Below are 24,776 nucleotides of genomic sequence, written 5' to 3'. Positions count from 1 at the left end.
TTCATTAAATGTGTTTCGGTGACTGTGGGAAATTTTCTACTGGAGAGAAAGGCAGGAATTTTAATACTAGGTTTGGGGAACATACACAGAACAAAACTGCATTAGGACACCACCTGACTAAACACAATCGTACAGTAACCAACATAGACTACAAAATGCGAGACGTAAACATTGCACCACAGAGCCGCCTGTCGAACCGTTTGGAAGAAATATAAATCTGCAGGAATAAGAATCGCCACCACACGAACCGTGTGAATGAACGAAACGAATTTGCATTGAACTTCTATTTTTCATTGCATGATAGGTCGTTGTAACTATTGCATGTCGTGGTGCTGTGACTGTCTTTTTTTTTCTGCCCTAGACCTACGTCGCCCAGGTTTTCTTGTCATTGTTTCTGCAAGTCCGTTGTTCCTTTGACTTTGAGCTGTTGATATCAGTTGACTTTATTCTGTACTGTATACGTCACATTTGAGAGCTAGCATTTATAATTTGAACTAATATATTACTTCGGACCCACGTTTAAGCACTAACTTTGTAAGTAGGCTGTTTAGGTTTTTATGTTGGTAACGCCATCTAGCGCTCTGTATGAAAATCACTGGCTGTGCTGTGTGAAGTCTGTGGCTGGTTTGCATTGTTGGAATTTGCTATTGTAGTGTTGGGCAGTTGGCTGTGAACAGCGCGTAGTGCAGTTGGAGGTGAGCCGCCAGCAGTGGTGGATGTGGGGAGTGAGATGGCGGAGTTTTGAGAGCGGATGATCTGGACGTATGTCCATCACAGACAGTAAATTTGTAAGACTGGATGTCATGTACTGATATATTATGACTTTTGAACACTATTAAGGTAAATACATTGTTTGTTTCTATCGAAATCTTTCATTTGCTAACTATGCCTAACAGTAGTTAGTGCCTTCAGTAGTTAGAATCTTTTATTTAGCTGGCAGTATTGGCGCTCGCTCTATTGCAGTAGTTCGAGTAACGAAGATTTTTGTGAGGTAAGTGATTCATGAACGGTATAGGTTATTGTTAGTCAGGGCCATTCTTTTGTAGGGATTATTGAAAGTCAGATTGCGTTGCGCTAAAAAAATGTGCGTCAGTTTAAGCATAGTCATTTATAATTTTTCCAAGGGAACGTTTCAACTTGACCGAGCGAGGTGCTGCAGGACTGGGACTCGCATTCGCGAGGAAGACGGTTCAACCCGAGTCCAGCCATCCTGATCTACATTTTCCGTGATTTCCCTAAATCGCTTGAGGCAAATGCTGGGACTGTTCCTTTGAAAGGACACGGCCGACCTTCTTCCCCTCCTTTCCTAATCCGATTGGACCGATGACCTCGCTGTTTGCTCCCCTCCAGCCAAATCAACCAACCAAGCACTAACTTGGTTTTAATTGAATTTTAACTTGTCCTATTTTGTTCCACACAGAATGTTAAAGATAATATCCCTGACTTCGTAGCACACTATTGTAAACAGTGCTCATGGTCAACGACACCTAGCGTCCAAGCTGTTTGTACAGCGGCTATAAGCACAGCCTGCTAACGACGGTTCTGCATTGTGGGGCGTGAGTATCATAATTGTACATCTACATGATTACTCTGCAGTTCACAATTGTCTGGCAGAGGGTTCCTCGAACCGCCTTCAAGCTATTTCTCTACCGTCCAATTTTGGAACCAATTTAGAATAGTGTGGGCAAAACGAATATTTAAAGCTTTCAAGGCGAGCTCTGATTTTTCTTATTTTATTACGGTGATCATTTCACCCTGCTTAGGTGGTTGTCAACAAGATATTTTCGCATTCGAAGGAGAAACTTGGAGACTAAAATTTCGTGAACAGATCTTGCCGAAACAAAAAACGCCTTTGTTTTAATGACTGCCACCTCAACTCGCGAATCATATCAGTTGCACTCCCCCCCCCCCCCCCTTTTCGCTATAATACAAATTGAACTGCCCTTCTTTGAAATTCACAAGAACGATGTTTTATGAAGCCGTGTTGGATATTTGTCGATCAATCGTTTTCTCCGAAATAACTCATAATGTCCGAACACTGTATACGTTTCAAACTCCCATTGTAAATGGATGTTAGGAATAAGGGTCTGCAACTCAGCGGATTACTCCTGATTCCTTTCTTGAGTATTAACGACACCTGTGAAACTTTCCAGTCTTCAGATACGAATTTTTCAACTAACGAGCGGTTGTACATGATTGCTTAGTATGGAGCTACGCCTCTGAAGGGAATCTAATTGGTATACAATCTGAACCGCAGGCCTTGCCTTTATTAAGCGATTTAAGCTGCTCCGCTACGCAGAGGATATCTACTTATAAGTTACGTTGGCAGTTATTCTTGATTCGAATGCTGGAATGTTTATTACGTCTTCTTTGGTGAAGGAATATCGGAAAACTGTGTTTAGCAGCTCTGTTTTAGTGGCATTCTTATCAGTACAATTACCATAGCTTTTGTGCACTGAATGTATTGATTTCATTTTGGAGCTAGTGTCCTTAACATACGACCAGAATCCCCTTGGATTTTCTGCCAGATTTCGAGACAGAGTTTCACTGATGAAACTATGAAAAGAATTTCGCACTGAAGACCACGCTGAATTTCGAGCCTCCTTCATCATGTTTTTATACCATGTGACGATGCCAGTCATGGCTACATATTTAGTTTCCTTCTTTCCTTAGCTTCAGGGGCACAGGTATGTTTCCAAGTTCCCTCTCAAAAAATATGAGTCATGCTACTGCTTTTAGTGTTGATGCCGTATCATAATGCTCTTATTCATAAATATGCGCATTCGTTTATAGATTCATCTGAAGATGATGATTACGACTGAAACCAGATACCGAATAAAAGTATTATTTGTGGTCGTAGACTGTTGTAATTTTCATCTATCGTATATAAATGTTTCCCAGTAGCAGTAGTTCTGTAATTCTTTACAATAATCTTTATGCTGTCGATATTAGGATCAAACTACCGCAGTCTCTCGTATTGTAATATATTTCGTGGACGAACATCAGAAATGCGACAACAAGATATGTAGAAGACATTTCAAGTGATGTTCAACACGTAGATCAACACATTGACGGTTCAGTCGAAGCAGGTTTTGTTTTGACCATCATCTTATTTCTACCACAGAGTAGAGTTGATTATGATGACAGGTTTTAAGTGCCCATCGGAAGTTTCTGAACAACGAGTAGCAAGATCGAAAGAATTATAGCAATGGAGGTAACTGAACACAGCACCACAAGAAGACAGCAATATCATACGAACAAAGTAAGTGATGTTTCAAATATGTTTATATGAACAGCAGACCAACAAAGCAGTTGAACATTACTTGCTGTTAGGTTACCCTTTTCTTTTGCCGCGGCTCGTATTAACACTGTACAAAACAATTTTAATATCTATGTGTTCTTTTGATAAATGTTTTTCTTTCTATTGGCATTCTAGCCTGATGCTGAAGCTTGTGCCGCGAGAAATAATGCTTCATTAAATAACTTAAGTAAGTCAACAAAATTTTGTGAAAGATACCGATTTCTGAAAAACCTTTTCAAATTTTTGAAACCGTCACGGTCGATTAATACTCAATATCAGTTTAAATTGTAGACAGTACAAGATGTTACATTCAAAAATTTTATATTTGAGAAATGAATGCAAGGAAAGACTGACCGAAGGAACACTACCCGCTGATTGGCTAAAGTTAACCTCCTGCGGCCAGGAACCAAGACTTTTAGAGTAACAGGTTCTGTCACTTTCCAAGCTCCAGAGTGTAAAAATGTGTTCCCTGTGCAGTCTGAGAATATGATGACCACTTTTAGAATTTTACTGGTAATATTTTATGAGTACTGAGATGCCGTCCGTGGGACTTGATCTAAACCAAGTCGCACAGACTGACGCATAATTCAAGCAATGTTTTATGTCACTATTGACAGTACTGATTTTTGTTGCAAGTTGCGTTTCACATGCCAATGTTTTAAATACATCGTTAAATAAACGGTCCTTATGTGAATTGCAAATCAGCTTTTTCCTTCGTGTCGACCAGTCGCGATCTTGCTTTCTAATGTTAATTCACTTTTAGAGATGAACATTTCTGCTCTGCGATGTAGGTGCCGTTAGCAAGCAGGCCTTTTTGTGTGTTCTAGCAACAAGCACATTCCTTATGGCAACCATTATTGCACATAGGCAACGGATTATACCAACCGGTACAGTGTGGAGACTGCCACGCAAAATGAGGGGCAGTCAGATGAGATGCGAACACTCGTCACAACGGGGCATTGGAATGTTTTCATTCAAAAGTAATCACCACACCTGCTGAGACATTTATCCCGCAGGGAGACGAGACTGTGATATTTCTGGATTTAGTAGCAAAATACACGTAGCTACCAGATTCTTTCCTCAGAGTAGTACAGGCTGCAGCACTGTGAATATGACGTAATAAGTGGTGTGAGGTACCAGTAGCAGATCGTACGTTTCTTAGCGGGAAGCCCGCCAGAATCAATGTGGTTGGCTGATACATTCGTAGTATCCGCTCCAAAATGCTTCCTTTCATTAACATTTTAAGAACAGTAGATTAAACCTACTTAAGATTCTGGAATAAGTATCTCCAAATATCAAGCTATCGCCTACTTGTTTGGAAGATCAAAATTACATTCGTAAGAAAAAGCAAAAGTTAAACGAATAGGCAGACGAAGCCCTAAAGCGGGCTCCCAAGTGAGGTAGTGGCACTGCCTAATGAGACAGGAAGGGACAGTCATGTCGATTTTGTATATATAAGGAGCCTAGAACAGTTTAAGAATCCGTAACATGTAATCAGTTACTGCATCCTTGCGGGCTACTTAATATCCCTGTTTGTGATTGTTTCATGGCAATACACGATATATGATGCATTCGCATATGAATGTTTGCATCTTGAACAGTTTCCTTGTAGGTGTCTTTCATACGTTCTATGTATGTGGATTCTATATTCGGCTTATACCACTTCTCGGGCGTTCATTTTATAGATATGACAGTGTATGCCCCTCATCTATGTACACATAAGCATTTTATACTTCGACATGACACATAGGTCATGTTCCTTCTTTTTACTTCTTTGTGAGTTATTGTTTCCTTCCATTCATTACCTTTTACAGTTATTTTGTCTTACAGTAAGTTATTTCAACGTTTTGCAGATAATGCATGCCCGACTGTCAAATAAAAATCGTGGATAGTATTTAAAGAAATTTTAATAGTATAATTGTTCAATGTATTGAGTTGAAATTTGTGATGGTACATTTTAGATATGTGACAGTGGATGTATCTGTTATTTCTGTCAAATGTTGGGTGTAAATTCATTTGTAGAGTCTTGCCTTTGCTCTCATTTTATTTTAATCTGTTTCTATGTAACTTGAACGGTAAGTTGATAATGCTATCTTTAATGTTTTCTGCATACATGCCTGAAGATGGCGTAATGAAGCGTCGAAACTGGTAGCGACAAAATAAAATAAAGTCATAAGGACAGCTGTAGGTGCTTTTATTTTTTGTCACCTCATTATAGATGTCGGACGTCATAGGCTGGGCAGACTGGTAAAACAGGATAGACGGCGAACTGAGGTGGAACTAACATCAGACTCTAATGCTGGCCAGAGTACAAGTGTGGCCGAACGCCCAGTGCACTGCACACTCCCAACGATGGCCATCACAGCTGACGATCCAGACATGTGCCAATGTTAACACCACGACATCGGCAACTACGACTGAAATGGACACGTTACCATCAGCGCAGTGGCAGAGGGTTGCGTGGTCTGATGAATCCCCATACCTTCTCCATCATGCCGACAGGACGGCGCAAATCCGTCGTCTTCCAGGCGAACAAGTTCGTGACACCTGTACTGCAGGACAGAGAAAAGCTGGCGGCGGCTCCATTATGCACTAGGGAGAGGAGCTCCTGCAAGGCACCATGACGGCTAAGGAGTATCGTACACTGGTTGCAGACCACGTACACCCCTTCATCAAGATTATGCTTCCCGACGGCAGCGGGCATTTTTCAGCAAGATAATGCGCCGTGTCACATGGCCAGGAGTGTGATGGAGTGGTTCGAGGAACACAGTGGCGAGTTCCACTTCATGTGCTGGCCCCCCCCAAGTCGTCAGATCTTAACCCGATCGAACATATCTGGGATGTGATTCAGCGTCCCTGTTCCCGGAATTTACGGGAATTAGGTAACTTGTGTGTGTGTGTGTGTGTGTGTGTGTGTGTGTGTGTGTGTGTGTGTGCAAATGTGGCGCCACGTTCCTCAAGCGACCCATCAAGGCCCTCACTGCTTCTATGCCACGACGCGCCTCTACTGTTACCCGTGCCATAGGTGGACATACTGGGTATTAGGTAGGTGGTCATAATGTTCTGGCTGATCACTGTAAGTGTGTAATGACATCTCGTTATTTTATAAGTATATAGTTCTGGCGATACCGGCCATGACCTTCTTCTTCTGTGCGGATGCACACATATTCCCCGAACTCTTACAGGACTTGGAAGAATGTCTTCCACGAGTAATGAGTGTGTTGGGGTGGGACACTACGAATGTAGTGTGTGGACTTACAAGGTGAGAATGTGAGTCGCGCGGGAGGCGTGCGCGAGATAGTCCCTGCAGTCGCACTCAGCCCTCGGTGGCTGAGATGGGTAGAGCGTCTGCCATGTAAGCAGGAGATCCCGGGTTCGACTCCCGGTTGGGGCACACATTTTCACCTGTCCCCGTTGATCTATATCAACGCTCGTGCGCAGCTGACGGTATTAATACAATTCTAATCTCGTTATTTTGTATGCCATTGGGTGTGTGTAGGTCCTGCGCCAGAGCCACCTTCTATTGTGCATTACAACCTGTTGAATAAGACAACTGGATATTTCTAAAGTTCTAGAGGATCGTTGAGCCTACCTAAGGGGGAATGAGTGGGTTAGCGGACGCACATGTCTGTTTGTAGAAAGACTGGGCAATCTTTTTAAACTGGTCAATGACCTCCAGTTTGCCAGCGGCACCGTGAAGGTAGCAGATGGAAAGTTGCAAGGCACAGTATAAATCCTTCGTAATGCCTTATTCTGGAGAGTTTGCAGCCAGTGAAGATGGGATTTCGCTGCATTACCCCAGACATCCATCCGAGTCATAGGAAGAGAGCACAACAGACGGAGAGCACAGGCCGTTCTTTTAGTGGGGGTATAATGCCCCTAGTCGCTGTGATACCTTGCTACGAAGTTCTTGGACGTGCCTTTGGCACGTGAGTCGAGAGTCCAGAACCACGCCTAGGTATTTGACCGACACGATCCACTGAATTGGTTTGTCGAAAAGTTCCACTTCTGGGATGGATGATCGATGCTTCTGCTCACAACGCAACACTCTTTGCCTCCTTTTATATTGGCGGGTCTGCCTTTCGTGACATCTATCGGTCAATTCCGCATTAAATAGGGGCTTTATCTGATAGCGTACACATAAAGTATCACGATCCACAGGCACTGCAAGATCGACTGCTTCCACAAGTGCAACCGTTATCCAAACACAAACAGAAAATCCGAAACACTTGTAGCAACCGTTCGCAGCATGTGATCCACTGTCGTGTGGCCTTTGCATAGAAGAGGTGCGCTGGTGACGTACCGGCAGGCGTGGAGGCGAAGGCGCGCTTCTGCTTCTCCAGCGGCTCGTCGGGGGGCAGCCTGGCGGGGGGCGTGGCGCCCGTGCCGCCCCCGCCGCCGCCCACCGGGCCTACGCCCACGCGCAGCATCTCGCCCTCCGACAGCGTCTTCTGCAGCAGGCGCTTCCGCGGCCGACGCTCCACCGGCGCCGGCTCGAAGTCGATCAGGATCTGCCGTGACAAGTAACAACCACTGACGTGAACAACATTCGGTCTACATCGACACCATTAAAAAAATAAGCGACATGCAGGAATAGTTTCAGAATGGGTATTTCTTATAGTGGGACAAAAAAGCGCTACAAAACACCAACAGAAGTTGCTCAGAAATAGTTCGATTAACAGGCCGCAATATTTCATCTGCCCATTCAAATGCAAAGGCTCTTATGCAAGTGAATCTCTGACTGTAGTAACAACACTAACTAGTCCAAGCCTGCTTGTTTTGAGAAAAACGAAAATAATGTTTTTTGTATGTTTCTTCTTTTTCCTTTCTCAATTAAATTTCACTTTGTATCATACAGATTCTGATTATATCCAGACCTTATTTTCAGTGGTTTTATGATTAGATTATTAGATGATTTTAGACCTATAAGTTATTCAACATGTGCTGTTTTTGAAACAAATTTCTTTTCACAAAAATTATTCTACGTTGCTCATCAGTTTATTTTTGTAAGGTTACAAATTATGTTAGGGAAACTAGGTTCATTGTTTGTCCCTGCAAAAGCTGTTATTTTAAGGTTATATCACAGGTTCTGAACATCAATATGTAACTGCTAAACACACAGACAATAAATGACAAGCTTGGAGAAGTACTGCTTCTCTCCATGTCTCTTATACTCTGCCAGGATCTTTAGGGTCTACTAAAGAGCAGAGTGGCCTATTGAAGAATAGGTGCTCTTCAGGGAAATAAAAGACCAATTTTTGAGTTCGTCTGTTGTTTGTGGGCGACCAGATGTAAATTTAAACTGTTCTTTGAAGATATTGAAATAAAATTCATGCTTAATGTTAATTGCTTTGTGGTGTAGTATTTTGTATTGCTTGTGCATGATTCTGACATTTAGTTGCCAGTTTAAATAAAGCTGTTCTCCTGTGTCATAGTGAATATTATTTTGGGGATACAAATTTACCTGTCAATAATTCGTAATTATTTCTGCACCGCTGATTTGATTAGCTGATGAATTTTTACCCCTATCATACAAATTTACCTGTCAATAATTTGGAATCATTCCTGCACCGCTGATTTCATTTGCTGATGAATTTTTACCCCTCTCATCAGCAGGGGATTTTCCATAAGGAAGTAGAATGCTTACCCTCCTGGCCCTTTGGCTTGTGGCGACATGGATGCCTAAGGAAGCTGGTTATCCAGTGCTGGAATTAACGAAATGTTGAAAGTTGTTGATCCTCGTTGGTACTTATCCTCCTCTGGTACCCACCCTGTCATCTAGGAATATCATGTACAGAAATACATCCTTGAATATAAGAATCCGATCCATCCTTTGAAATCATGTATTAGGAATTTTAAAATGTTTCATCTTTTTCCCCTGCATTCAGTAACAAAATAAAACGTTAAATTACAACTTTAATGATACATAAGCTTCATTATCAGAACATTTTCGTCAATATTTTCATTGGAAATCGACATGGCACTGTAATTTTTGTACTCCAAAACTTTTATTCGTGATCGTTTTATGATTTCGTTTTGTTCTAGATATTTTTTACATCCTTTTTTTCTTTTTAAGCTCTTACTACCAAAATCTACACATTGATCATGACCGGGCCAAATATCTCGCGAAATAAGCAGCAAACGAAAAAACTACAAAGAACGAAACTTATCTGGCTTGAAGTGGGAAACCAGATGGCGCTATGGTTGGCCCGCTAGAATGCGCAGCCATAGGTCAAACGCATATCAACTGCGTTTTTCAAATAGGAACCCCCATTTTTATTATATATTAGTGTATTACGTAAAGAAATATGAATGTTTTAGTTGGAAAACTTTTTTCGCTTTGTGATAGATGGCACTGTAATAGTCACAAACGTATAACTACGTGGTATCACGTAACATTCCGCCAGTGCGGACGGTATTTGCTTCGTGATACATTACCCGTGTTAAAATGGACCGTTTACCAATTGCGGAAAAGGTCGATATCGTGTTGATGTATGGCTATTGTGATCAAAATGCCCAACGGGCGTGTGCTATGTATGCTGCTCGATATCCTGGACGACATCATCCAAGTGTCCGGACCGTTCGCCGGATAGTTACGTTATTTACGGAAACAGGAAGTGTTCAGCCACATGTGAAACGTCACCCACGACCTGCAACAAATGATGGTGCCCAAGGAGGTGTTTTAGCTGCTGTCGCGGCTAATCCGCACATCAGTAGGAGACAAACTGCGCGAGAATCGGGAATCTCAAAAACATCGGTGTTGAGAATGCTACATGAACTTCGATTGCACCCGTACCATATTTCTAAGCACCAGGAATTGCATGGCGATGACTTTGAACATCGTGTACAGTTCTGCCACTGGACACAAGAGAAATTACGGGACGATGACAGATTTTTTTGCACGCGTTCTATTTAGCGACGAAGCGTCATTCACCAATAGCGGTAACGTAAACCGGCATAATATGCACTATTGGGCAACGAAAAATCCACGATGGATGCGACAAGTGGAACATCAGCAACCTTGGCGGGTTAATGTAGGTTGCGGCATTATGGGAGGAAGGATAATTGGACCCCATTTTATCGATGGCAATCTAAATGGTGCAATGTATGCTGATTTCCTACGTAATGTTCTACCGATGTTACTAGAGGATGTTTCACTGCATGACAAAATGGCGATGTACTTCCAACATGATGGATGTCCGGCACATAGCTCGCGTGCGGTAGAAGCGGTACTGAATAGCATATTTCATGACATGTGGATTGGTCGTCGAAGCACCATACCATGTCCCGTACGTTCACCGGATCTGACGCCCACGGATTTCTTTCTGTGGGGAAAGTTGAAAGATATTTGCTATCGTGATCCACCGACAACGCCTGACAACATGCGTTAGCGCATTGTCAATGCATGTGAGAACGTTATGGAAGGCGAACTACTCGCTGTTGATAGGAATGTCGTTACACGCATTGCCAAATGCATTGAGGTTGACGGATATAATTTTGAGCATTTATTACATTTATGTGGTATTTACAGGTAATCACGCTGTAAGAGCACGCGTTGTCAGAAATGATAAGTTCACAAAGGAACATTGGAAAAACCGAAATAAAATGCTCAAACGTAACTATGTTCTGTATTTTAATTTAAATAAACCTACCTGTTACCAACTGTTTGTCTAAAATTGTGAGCCATATGTTTGTGACTATGACGGCGCCATCTATCACAAAGCGAAAAAAGTGGTCCAACTAAAACATTCATACTTCTTTACGTACTATTCGAATATGTAATAAAAATTGAAGTTCCTATTTAAAAAAACTCAGTTGATATCCGTTTGACCTATGGCAACGCCACCTAGTGGGCCAACCATAGCGCCATCTGGTTTCCCCTCAAGCTAGAGAAGTTTCGTTCTTTGTAGGTTTTTCGTTTGATGCTTATTTCGTGAGATATTTGGCCCGGACACTATCAATGGACCACCCTGTATAATCGATGGTCTTTAACAATGAATAATCACGGCAATATTGGGGTAATATCCGGAAACAGACTTGCCAACATCGGTTGCAGTGTCGCTCCTCCTCTCACTAATACCTTTGCCTCTAATTTCTCCCATTAAGAATGTATAACAAAAGTTCTTTCTGCATTCATTCGATGGAAAGAGCTTCAGCGTATGGAAACCAACTCTTAAGTCAGTATGGGGAAAAAAGTGGACTACTGTTATTTCTGCATTCAGCTATTCAAGTGAAGAATAAGCTCTACACTGACTGTTAAGTCATGTGCAAGAGCGTGTGCTCTCATGGACTGATGACCATTTCTTTCCAGTTGTGGATGCGCTGTTTGTTTAGCGGGTCGTAGCACGATCCGGTGAGGCAGCTGACCTACATTCACATGCATGCATGCTCTGCCTTGACGTTGACTGCTGCTTCAGGAGTTCAGTTCTCTCTCTCTGTCTACTAGCATTTATCCCGCCATACGGTGCCCACTCTGCCCGCATCTCGTGGTCGTGCGGTAGCGTTCTCGCTTCCCACGCCCGGGTTCCCGGGTTCGATTCCCGGCGGGGTCAGGGATTTTCTCTGCCTCGTGATGGCTGGGTGTTGTGTGCTGTCCTTAGGTTAGTTAGGTTTAAGTAGTTCTAAGTTCTAGGGGACTGATGACCATAGATGTTAAGTCCCATAGTGCTCAGAGCCATTTTTTGTGCCCACTCCTTTTCGATGGTTTGGCAAATTAATCTGTTTAAACTTTGAGGCTGGCTGACCGTCCAATCTTCTCAATTGTCAGTAAATCTGAGGAGTGTCATGCTCGCAACATGTATGCAAATCTTGAAAACTTTCTTCTGTGCTTTATCTTCTTTTAGCTGTTTGTGTATCGTATTTTCAGAGGTGGAGATTGTGGACTTGCCCAGTATTTGACTAAACGAGTGAGGGAAGGCACCTAAAACCACGCTGGCCTGCATACCGGAACAACGGTCGTAACTCAGCAGCGCGGACTCGGTTTGGATTTTGCTCACCTGGCCCTTCTCGCAAGCTAGGGTGCTGCACATTAAACTGCACCAGTAGGTCACGATGACATTACAGACACCGTGTTTAAATCAGCAGTACTCAATCCTTGTGTTCTGTGTACGACATTAAGTAAGGCTTACCCGAAAGATTGGGCAACACAGGCGGATGTTACACCATCACTACAAACTGTTACTGCGCTTTCAAAGTCGCTACAGGTGTAAAAGAAGGTGTATAGTTCCTAGAAAATAAGCAGGACATCCGAAATCGGGGTGGCAAATTAAAGTAACCGTATATTAGTTCCAGGATGCTGTTGTTACAAGCTGCTGAACTTCTGAGAGAGTAGTACAGAGACTTCTGCTGTCGACGAGCATGAAGATTAGGAAACCGGAAAGACGGTGAAAGGAGCCCTTTCACGTATTCTTGCAGTTTTCGTTAATTGTAAAATGTAAACTTTCACGCCAAGAAATGTCAAACTTATTAAAATATTGGGGGCTTTTACGCTGTGATCCGATGAATGTCTTTTTGAAATCCAACGTTTCGCACCCGTCTGTGTGGGCCATCTTCAGGGCGGGGCGTGGGAGAGGAAGAAGGAATTGTAACTTTTTCAAAGGTCCTCCTATACACACGCTGTCTCACTAGTGACTAAAGCAAAATTCCGTTTCGCGATCTCCCTTGCTTAGCTATGACGTCACACGTTTTGTAACTTCAGCTTGTCGTCGGTTGCTGTCGTCTGCTATTATCACGCCTTGGTAGGAGACCGTTATGCTTCCTTTTGACTGGGTAATATTTAAAGACGGGTCGAAAATCGTTTGGAAGAAAATAACAGCATCAGCAGAAAGGTGGAAACTGACAGGTCAGATGCTGCAGACCATGCTATGCAACCATGGGACTACGGGATTCGATATAATAAGAATCATTTACTGCCAGCCACAAACGGATACTATGAAAAGCTATAGAGAGAGACTAGAGACCTGAATAATTTCAAGCAGAACGAGGAGTGTGTGAAACTGAATGGTATCTGGATTCCGGTGGTGAAGAAGGTGTGTGCCAGTCCTCCACGACGGGATGACACCAACAGCGGAAGACAGCAACCGACAACAGCCAATTGCGCTAGAGTTTTCAAAAAAATGTTACGTCACCGCTCTGAGCGGGAACAAGCGGACACGGAATTTTACTTAGTCATTAGGGAACCGTTTCGTGTACAGGACCTTCGAAAAATCTACAAACCCTCTTATAGATGACCGCAGGAGACGAGGACGAGACGCTGGTTTCCAACAACCGATCGTAAGACCACGGGGTAATAGCCTGGAAGAGGGTGCTCATTAAATCACTAAAAAAATAAAACCGTGATCAACTATGGGAGGACAAACAGATGTAATCAATAAAAAGTTTTTTGATTGCTTGACGGGTGAGACCACCAAAGTGGTGCGACGTCCCGATGAATGTCACTCCTAGCATGTCGTAAATTCAACTAAATACCTAGGTATTACAATTACGAACAACTTACATTGGAAAGAACACATAGAAAATGTTGTGGAGAAGGCTAACCAAAGGCTGCGTTTTATTGGAAGGACACTTAGAAAATGTAACAGACCTACAAAGGAGACTGCCTACGCTACGCTTGTCCGTCCTCTTTTAGAATACTACTGCGCGGTGTGGGATCCTTACCAGACAAGACTGGCGGAGTACATCGAAAAAGTTCAAAGAAAAGCAGCACGTTTTGTATTATCGCAAAATATGCGAGAGTGTGTCACAGAAATGATACAGGATTTGGGCTGGAAATCATTAAAAGAAAGGCGTTTTTCGTTCCGACGGAATCTTCTCACGAAATTCCAATCACCAACTCTCTCCTCCGAATGCGAAAATATTTTGCTGACACCGACCTACATGGGGAGAAACGATCACCACGATAAAATAAGGGAAAACAGAGGTCGTACTGGAATAATAGAGAATTGTGAAGGTGGTTCGATGAGCCCTCTGCCAGGCACTTAAATGTGATTTGCAGAGTATCCATGTAGATGTGGATGTAGATGTTGATCTCGTGCGAAATGTCGAAACAGTACACAGACGATGCTGAGGGACTGGTCACCCCCGCCCCTCCCGACAGGGCGGGTGAGAGTGTAGGGGTGGGATCAACCGCGTGCAAATCCGTGTCGAAGTGAGGTGCTGGCGGTGGTGCTGGGGGGGGGGGGGAGGAGGAGGAAGACCGCGTTCGAATCGCGACGTGGTCCGTCAGGCGGCACCTCGCTTGCGGTGTGGATAACTCTCTGCTGGAAGCCCTCGCAGCGTGTTGTGTCCAGTAGCGGGTCCCGAACAGGGTTCAATTGGTAGGCATCATCTGTTTACGAGGCCTGATATTGACGGCTTTCTTTATTAAGGTGTCCAAAATTTAGTGACTTGGTCGGTTGAAAATCTGGCATATGCCTTTATTCCGAGCTGTGCACACTGACCGCCGTTTCAGTCTTTTTGCCCCAGGCCAACGTACCCGACGTTCTCGAAGCTGCACTGCGGAACGCAGTGTTGTGGAGGGCCAGTGGATTTTGGGACGATGGTCACACAGACTGTTTCTTTCAGCATGCCGAGCTCGCTGTAACAAAGTTATTCAAATTAACCTTCCGGTAGGCGCGCCTTCTGGTCGTACGAGGGCAAACATTTCTTGAACGCTGTAAACAAATGAACTATCCACATACACACATCAAAAAAAGTTATGCATCACCTCGGTTCCGAGTGTTCCGTAACCGGTACAGAGAATTGGAATAGAGATCAACATAAACATCATTTCTGCCCTTTATAATGCTCATGAAAACCGCACATTGCATGTTGTACCACCATACAGTGAGACCCTCAGAGGTGGAGGTCCAAATTGCTGCACACACTGGTACCTCTAATATGTCTACATCTACATCCATACTCCGCAAGCCACCTGACGGTGTGTGGCGGAGTAGCACGTCCTCTTGCATTGATGCATGCCTGTATTCGTCATGGCATGCTATCCACAAGTACATCAACGCACTGTTGGTCCAGATTGCCCCACTCCTCAACGGCGATTCGGCGTAGATCCCTCAGAGGGGTTGGTGGGTCACGTCGTCCATAAACAGCCCTTTTCAATCTATCCTAGGCATGTTAGAATATGCTGGCCACTCTAGTCGAGCGATGTCGTTATCCTGAAAGAAGTCATTCACAATATGTGCACGATGGGGTTGCGAATAGATGTCCATGAAGACGAATGCCTCGTCAATACGCTGCCGATATGGTTGCACTGTCGGTCGGAGGATGGCATTCACGTATCGTACAGCCGTTACGGCTTCTTCCACGACCACTAGCGGCATACGTCGGCCCCACATAATGCCACTCCGAAACTGCAGGGAACCTCCACCTTGCTGCACTCGCTGGACAGTGTGTCTAAGGGGTTCAGTCTGACTGGGTAGCCTCCAAACATGTCTCCAATAATTGTCTGGTTGAAGGCGACACACATTGGTGAAGAGAATGTGATGCCAAACCTGAGCGACCAATTCGGCATGTCTTTGGGCCTGTGTGTACCGCGCTTCAAGGTCTGGTTGCAAAGATGGACCTCGCCATGGACGTTGGGAGTTAAGTTGCGCATCATGCAGTCTATTGCTCACAGTTTGAGTCATAACACGACGTCCAGTGGCTGCACGAAAATCATTATTCAACATAGTGGTGTTGCTGTCAGTGTTCGTCCGAGCCATAATCCGGAAGTAGCGGTCATCCAAAGCAGTAGTAGCCATTGGGCGGCCTGAGCGAGGCATGTCATCGACAGTTCCTGTCTCTCTGTATCGCCTCCATGTCCAAATAACGTCGCTTTGTTCACTCCGAGACGCTTGGACGCTTCCCTTGTTGAGAGCCCTTCCTGGCACAAAATAACAATGCGGACGCGATCGAACCGCGGTATTGACCGTCTAGGCATAGTTGAACTACAGACAACACGAGCCGTTTACCTCCTTCCAGGTGGAATGATTGGAACTGATCAGCTGTCGGACCCCCTCCGTCTAATAGGCGCTGCTCATGCATGGTTGCTTACGTCTTTGGGTGGGTTTAGTGACATCTCTGAAAAGTCAAAGGGACTGTGTCTGTGATACAGTATTCTCAATCAACATCTATCTTCAGGAATTCTGGGAACTGGGGAGATGCAAAACTTCTTTTGATATGTGTATTTCACATTTGAAACAGGTGATTCTCGTTTTATTACCAACTAAACATGGCCTACATCTTCTCTTCAGAGGCTCCTGAGGTTGATCTTCTTCTGCTCTTCCTTGTCGGACGTTGTGGCCGAGCGGTTCTAGGCGCTTTAGTCCGGAACTGCGCTGCTGCTACGGTCGCAGGTTCGAATCCTGCCTCGGGCATGGATGTGTGTGATAACCTTAGGTTAGTTAGGTTTAAGTAGTTCTAAGTCTAGGGGACAGATGACCTCAGAGGTTAAGTCCCATAGTGCATAGAACCATTTGAACCTCTTCCTTGTTCTTGTTGGTGTTCATCTTCTGTGTGCGACACATTTAAAACTTTTGTACGGAGGTCTCCAGTTACTTCAGTACTTCTCCTTTTTACATGTTCCTGCACAAGTTCGTTCGAAAAATATCTTAAATATTCTTCTCTTGAGATTATTGTTGGTGTTTCCTTTCCAGATCAGAAATGAATTTATGTCAGTAACGTTCATCATCGAGAGAAACACCGCCAGAGGCCGTCATTTTGTATTTCTCGCAACGTTGAAAGACTCACAAAGTTTGTCGACAGTGTCTACGCCTCCTTTTGTGTGATCGTAAAAAGTTATAATTTCTGGTTTCTTGAGATCACCTGTTCCTTCATCGATTTTGGTATCGTCGCGAAGGCTGGATATCAACAAAACATTCTTGTAGTTTTGTGGCACTTATGAAACAAATAAAAGCGAAAACCGAACAGACTTGAGTGGGGCTCTCGCTTTCTGGTCGCTGTGAATTTTGGAGGAATCTGAGGCTTATTTTTAAGTAACGTGCCAACGTATGAAATTTTTTTATGCCAATTCCTTTTCCAAATCGTAATCCGTAAGCCAATTGTCGGCCGTGATATTTCTCCCACTGTAGAAAATGGGTGCTGCTAACCTTTTCACAACGTCGGATGGTTTATTGCTTACATTAAATGGACCTACCATGTTATATGTATGATATAGCCGAGAGTGGACCAAAGCATAAATTTATGCCATATTTGCTTGTTGTTTTTGGCGTATATTGTATGAAACCTCGTCTGCTTCGAAAAGCCACGAGTTTTTCATCGATTGTGACATTTTCAACAAGTGAATAACATTTCCGGCAGTTCACAACGAATTCTTCAAAAATGATTCTTATGTAAAGGATGAGCCAGACAATAAGGGATTTTACTTTATTATACGAGCCTCCAACCGGTAACTTCATTTTTCCATTGCGGCCAAGCCCCGGCCGGCAGTGTTAGCTGCCTGTAAATTCTTTCGTCCCACGGTCTAGTAACAGGAAGTCAGCACCGATGAAGGGCACCTTGTTCACGCGCCTCCCTCGTGTGCTGACGAGGTAACGCCGCCCCAGGCGTCGCTTAGCAGGCAACGCTCAGGAAAGTTCCATGCCGCCCGCACGGTTTGCTCGGTCCTGACCAATCAGGGCGGAGGAAGCCGCGTGGTGCGTCGAACATACCCGGCCGCCCGTCGCCGGGCCCTCTCTCTTGTATTCTTGCTCACCCGCGAGTCGGATGCGCGCCCTGTAGCATTGTACATCTCTCGCTTCTCCCGGTGCTGCGGCACTGTGGACTTAGTTTTGACAGACAACCACTTTCGGTAGCTTCGCGAACAATGTTCGCCAAATTGTAAGCTCTGGCTCACCCTCACCTCCCTAGGCCTATGTAGCCCCTTTTCATCATGCTTTAGCCAATAAATGGCCTTTCTCTAAAAATTACACTATTATTCCATAACGCCCACCGCCTGTCCATACCCGCCATCCTGTACAATTGGTGTCAGAAGTGCGATATGTCGCGTCGACGTCAAGCAGTCAGTTATCAGAGAAGTTAGGTCATTTAAACAGTGAGGAGAAAAGGATGTTGCAGCTAGTATTAGAGGAATTTTCGTGGTTATTTGAAGAGAGGCAGTTTCTACCGGCTACTGATTTGGTTCAGCACGAAATTCCGACCGGAGAAGCTCGGCCTATTGCGCCAGTAGTTCCACCCAAAAAAGCAAGAAAGAAGGTTATACAACCGCCTAGACAGCAACGTAGATATGCTCTAAGGTCAAACCCCTATGAATTGCGTTCCAGAAAGTAGGTCTGAAATGGTATGTAAACAGTTGGAAAAGTCCTGCATGCAGCAAGAGACTCAATTGACGGAAAACACCGTCGTTACTATACATTTATTGAAGTTGTGCATGTTAATTATAAGTAGACATAAGAATTGGCAACCATTGGTAACTGGTAATAGAATTTATGACGTCACATGTTAATGGAAGTGATTGAAGTTATGTAATCATTTTGTCTTGTCATTCAACGTCTCCAGTAATGTTATCGTAGCAGTCGAGAATTAAAAACACATTCTTTAATCATGGCATTAAGGGGAAAGTTGTCCTTTTCAACAGAACACTTAAAGAAAGAATCAGTTAATCTAGAATATATCAAAGGGATTCACATTTCACCTGTTAATTTAGTGAATAGTGCACGAACACAACTACTAAAGCTTTACCATAAAAACATGATAGTAACACGCCTTCGTAACTGCCAGTAGATCAGTGACTACATGCTGCCGTCTACCTGTCCCTTGAAATACGCCCAATTACATGTATGTTTTGCTAAATGATCACACAACGATAATACCAAGAATAAGTATGTCCAAGTTAAACAACCAATATGTTACTCTAAAGTAAAAGGAGTCTTCCTCAAGTGCTGTTTTATTGTTTTCATGATGCGATGTTGAACAGACAACGAGGTAAGTTTTTTGGTACCACGTATTTCTGTATATTGAATGCCACGGAAGGAGTCGCGTAAATGCCGCCGCTGTTGTCTACAGCTGTTCACATGCGGCGAGTCCCGCCCCTCCCTGTCAGCTGGCGACGCGGCCCCCTTCCCTTCCCTCTCTCCGGCCTGCAGAGAGAGAGCGGCCATTGCAGTTCCCACTTCCCCACCCACCGCCAATGTCTTTGGCGCCTACAGCATCTGCACCTCTCCCCTCGCCCCTCCTCACCTCCATCCTATCGCCCTGCACGCCACGTGCGTCAGCCACGTTACACATTCGTACGTTGCAGTTTAAACAGCAAACCTAAAGGGATAGTTATAGAAATAAAATCACCAGCTTAATATTGCCCTACAGATTTTATTAGTCTTATCTAAAGACGGGAATCTATTTTTGACGTCTACCCGTGTTTTCAGTATGGAACAAAAATCGTGAGAGAACTTTTTCCTGGTACGCATTGTCTAAACCATCAGGATTAGCAAACGTTGGAATTTGAGATCGATCTCCGGCTTTGTTGTATCACCACCACGGTTAATAAACGGATCTATATGGCGTCAAGGAAGCCGGCACTTGCCGCTATATCTGTCCTGTAAACGACCGCTGTGTGGGAAACGCGTTAGCCAAGGAGTTGGGTTTGGAATGCCATCGCAAAATACAGTTTATCTAGAAGCTTGACACCTGCCAGTTATCTAAATTTTAGAAGAACAGAGTGTTTAAGTAAAATAATTGGAACCCAATAGTTTTGTGACCTCTAGCGATTGAAGTTATTAGAGTCGCTTAGAAAAGAACATCCTCCATGCATAACTGTCGTGAACAACATAAGATAACTCTGGAAGGAAATTTTGTAACTGTACCGAGAGATTAACTCCACGCGTAGCAAGAGGACGGACCCAGCATGAATGCCAGTTATGCTGCCGAGCCAGTGAAACCGGTCGCAGCCGTACTGTCAGCTGTGCTGTCAGCAACTTACAATCTCACGAGCGCGACGCGTGTCACACCTTAGCACCTCAAGCTGCACTGAATCTCAACACAGAAAATTCTTAACCATTGTATAACGAACCATTTGAATAACTTTATGCACATTTTCAATACTAAGGAATTTACTTTGCTCCCCACACACTTTATATACTATATGACAAATGAACTCTAAATTTTATTAAAAACCAAAGCAACGACAGGTAAGTCATATCAACGTCTTCCGAGATGCAACTAGCTTCGTCGAGCCGCCAATATTGTTTATATGGAAGCAGGTAGGTGAGAGAATTAACAAAAGGAACAACAATCATATCCTTGAACGATTGACTGGGTGACTGATAATCACAAATATTTACAAAAACAAATCAACACAGGAAACGGTTTATCACATGTTTAATAATTATTGGTCTGTCAATTGAAGGAGACATAAAATCATTTTTCATCAGAATCTTCTTAAAGGAAGTATTAACGTGACATTACACTATTCCACAGCATTACACACAACATTGCCATTACTTAATGACAGTTTTCTTGTGGGTAGAAGTACCAAAGATCGGTTGGAATGAAAATACAAACGAGAGCATAAAGGAATACCAAGGGATACATACATTCATTTTGCTACGAAATGTAATTGGAGGATAAAGAAGTTTTGTTTGAAGGAAATAATATTTTAAACTTTTGCTTTTGTTGCGGTTTTGCCACCGCTTATATCACTATGACGAGTTGCCAATTACTTATGTCTAATTACTTACGTCCAATTACTTAAGTCCATGTATTATCTTATTGTTGTTCATTTTGACTGTTTTATTACTACCTATTTAGAGAATTTTGCTAAAGTTTTGCCAGCACCAGTAATTTAGTATTTGTATCAATCTAGTGTTTCCATGTGTCACTGTGTTACTATATTGATGAGGATAATCATTTTGTAGGATTTCAAGTATGCTAGGATAGGTTCCCGAGTACTGCCAATTATTTGTTATTAATAATGATGTCTTAGGTAAGAAATGGTTTTGGAAGAGTAATTTAGGATGTAACCATGCTTTATTTTGATTTGTATTTGAATGTTTATCTGGAGGGACATACCACATGCCTACCCCCGTGATAGATAACCTAAACAGAGTGAATCACACCCACAGAACGAGTAAGCTTTGTCTATATACTTAGTCTGTTGGTTGAACAAGAGTACCACACCCGCAAGGGCACGTACCTTACGTGACGCGGTTGGCACCCGCGCGGTCCCTTAGCTGTCTGTGTCGTTTCTTCACTTTTCCGTTTCGCGACATAGTCCGTTTTAACCACTTTCATCTTTCAACTATCAACAGAACAACCCTTGAAGAGTCACGCACCACCCGCGAGGGCACGTACCTTACGTGACGCGGTTGGCTCCCGCGCGGACCCTTAGCTGTCTGTGTCGTTCCTTCACTTTTCCATTTCGCGGCATAGTCCATCCTACCCACTTTCATCCGCGAAATTTCAACAGACACAAAACTATTCAGCCCAGACTTTGATCTTTCATGTCGAAGAAGAACTCACGAGAACAGTGTTCCGTGCTCTCTGACGACAGCTGATCAGGCAACGTCAGACGCGAACCGCGTCTAGCCCGCAGCTAAACGCCAGTAAGCGGAAATCTCTGTTCAAAACCTTGAGCCTTCTTTGTTTTCCCATTGTATTTTCCGAAGGAATACCGACTATTGAAGTAGTAGCATTTAACTGTATGACGTGTCCCAGGACACTGCGATATAACCAAGGATAGACGGAGTTTTAAGCAACCAGCTGGGCCCGAGGAGGCCAGCACCATGGAGTTAAAGAGACGGCGAGTTTAGTCGCAAAATGTTGAGAGGATGAAGACGGCGAATTTGGTCGCAAAGTAAAGTTAGTCGCAAGATGTTGAGAGAATAAATATGGCGAATTTGGTCGCACAACGAAGGGTTTTGTGAAGAGGTGTCGTATTTGAGGAAGAAGTATGAAGCAGCTATCTTGGAGTCGCAGAATTGTCATTTACACAGTTAAGTAGGCGATAACGTCGTGTCAACGATGCGCCATGCACTATACCTTCATAAAGGGAAAGTCCTTCAGAAATTACGGTCAACTTAGTCTTTTCTAATCCAACTCCCTACGCTTTCTGTGTCCACTGTGGAAACCTCTAGATTCTCGTCGAGTTTTGTTTCTCTCCTGTTAGCAACACCGTTGACTTCCAACGACACAATCTACGCCCCACCTGCACCAAACTCGTGTCATTTTTCTTTGTCAGTCTCACTTCAGCAAATATATTGAGTTACGAGAAACTTCTTCTCAAAATGTGAATGTTATTACACTTGGATGGTTAGCCCAAGGAGGCATTTAACTTTTTTTTAGTTATTGATGTGTTATTTGCAACAATTTGATATGATATTTGAGTGCTTCGTTTTTATATTTTCATGTTTTTGTAACAATTATGTATGGGCTATAATGGATTTCATTGGACCTATGTTACGGGGTTGTGACCTATGTGTTACTTATGAAGTAATTTACTATGACATAATGTAATTTTAAACAGAACCTACTGTATCAACGCGTCTAGCGTGATGACACGCGTAATCCCACTTCTATTTTGTTTGTCATCGGTGAATAAACCATATCGATTACGCACATCTATTTCCCTTTGGAGAGAGTGTAAAATACAGACAGTGCAATGAACAGCGTCGGTAAGCTTCATCTCTCTCTCGCTCTTAAACCTGACCCTTCCTGCGTGCTCGCACGTAGCCGCCTCGGCTTCGTTCCTCAGCTGCCGCGTGTTGCTCTGACGCGACGCTGGCCTTGGAAGTTATCTGCCGCGTGCGATTCTTACGTAGCGCGAAGATTCGGCCTTGCAGCCAGCTGCCACTCTGACGTAGCCTCCGCGCAGGTCTTTAGCAAACGGTTCCTGTTGGAACACCACTTATAACCTTTCATGCCACTACGGCTTACTCAGTATTCGCGCCCCTTTCATTATGTTTTTATGCCTGAAAGCCCATTCATGATTCCCTTGTCAACTAACTTTCAGTTTTAACTAATAAATCAAATGATCACCTCCTATAGTCAATTGATGACTTGCTAAAACGTGAAAAAGGACAAATTTCTTACGTTCGCCTGTTGACACTTAAATGAATGGTAAACAGCCACAAACTAAAGAAAAGAGAAAACAAGAACCTATCAGGCATGTGCCCTCCCTTAGTTTTAAGAGTGCAATTCTAATATCATCTAATGTGGAAAAACTCGTGTAGTGTAGTGAAGTGTTCCCTTAGTGATAACTCCCTTTTCAACTGTGTTTTGAAACATGTGGACCTCCCCTCATACCCCCCTGCGCTGAGTTCCAGTGCACGGACCTGGCCACGGCCACGCCCCCTACCCGCCGGCAGCCTGCACGCTGCCCGCTGAGGACAACACACCACGCCGCCTCGTGCCACTCGCCCTCGCCGTGACTCATCAGTGGTGATATGTTTACATTTTCAACTTATTCCAACAAAAGAAAAAAAAAGAGACATTTTTACTTCAACTTAGCAACAAAAACGCTCGACATATTTATCTAATTCACACTGTCATGTTTTGTTCGAATTTTATTTTGATATTTTATGATGTTTTGATGTTTTATGACGTTTTGATGTTTTATAATGGTTCTTGTATGCACACAATATTGTTGATGTAAGTCCCCTTGCGACCCGTAGGAGGTCTTTAGAGTCTATACACCCTCCCATAGGTTAAGACCCGTGCCGTCTTCCGTGAGGGCCATTCATGTTTACTTTGTTTTGCAAGCTAAATTTGTTTACATTCAAATAATAATTGCATTGAGCGAATTCACGTACGTTCTCCGCTCCCACGGAAGGGGGAGGAATGTAAAGGATGAGCCAGACAATAAGGGATTTTACTTTTTTATACGAGCCTCCAACCGGTAACTTCATTTTTCCATTGCGGCCAAGCCCCGGCCGGCAGTGTTAGCTGCCTGTAAATTCTTTCGTCCCACGGTCTAGTAACAGGAAGTCAGCACCGATGAAGGGCACCTTGTTCACGCGCCTCCCTCGTGTGCTGACGAGGTAACGCCGCCCCAGGCGTCGCTTAGCAGGCAACGCTCAGGAAAGTTCCATGCCGCCCGCACGGTTTGCTCGGTCCTGACCAATCAGGGCGGAGGAAGCCGCGTGGTGCGTCGAACATACCCGGCCGCCCGTCGCCGGGCCCTCTCTCTTGTATTCTTGCTCACCCGCGAGTCGGATGCGCGCCCTGTAGCATTGTACATCTCTCGCTTCTCCCGGTGCTGCGGCACTGTGGACTTAGTTTTGACAGACAACCACTTTCGGTAGCTTCGCGAACAATGTTCGCCAAATTGTAAGCTCTGGCTCACCCTCACCTCCCTAGGCCTATGTAGCCCCTTTTCATCATGCTTTAGCCAATAAATGGCCTTTCTCTAAAAATTACACTATTATTCCATAACGCCCACCGCCTGCCCATACCCGCCATCCTGTACACTTATAAGAGGTAGGCGGTCAGTTTTTCTTCGTTTTCCTCTTGTTTCCATATCATCAAACGAATAGATCACATTAATAAC

At 43.8% G+C, this 24,776-nt stretch overlaps 1 protein-coding gene across 1 annotated transcript in view; it reads right to left on the bottom strand.

Annotated features, from left to right (window-relative positions):
* The window catches only part of LOC126159020 (uncharacterized), a 514,849-nt gene that overhangs the window by 391,406 nt on the left and 98,667 nt on the right, over positions 1-24,776 (bottom strand). Inside the window, exons 7-8 of the mRNA XM_049916483.1 lie at positions 21,584-21,601; positions 7,605-7,812 (exon numbers count right to left, since the gene is read on the bottom strand). Coding sequence (XP_049772440.1) covers positions 7,605-7,812; positions 21,584-21,601 — 226 coding nt within the window. The remainder of the gene's footprint in view (positions 1-7,604; positions 7,813-21,583; positions 21,602-24,776) is intronic.

The sequence above is a fragment of the Schistocerca cancellata genome, chromosome 2, assembly GCF_023864275.1.
Source record: "Schistocerca cancellata isolate TAMUIC-IGC-003103 chromosome 2, iqSchCanc2.1, whole genome shotgun sequence".
NCBI lineage: Eukaryota > Metazoa > Arthropoda > Insecta > Orthoptera > Acrididae > Schistocerca > Schistocerca cancellata.
The sequence above is the reverse complement of the archived record's forward strand: the minus strand, read 5'-3'. Positions and strand labels throughout refer to the sequence as shown.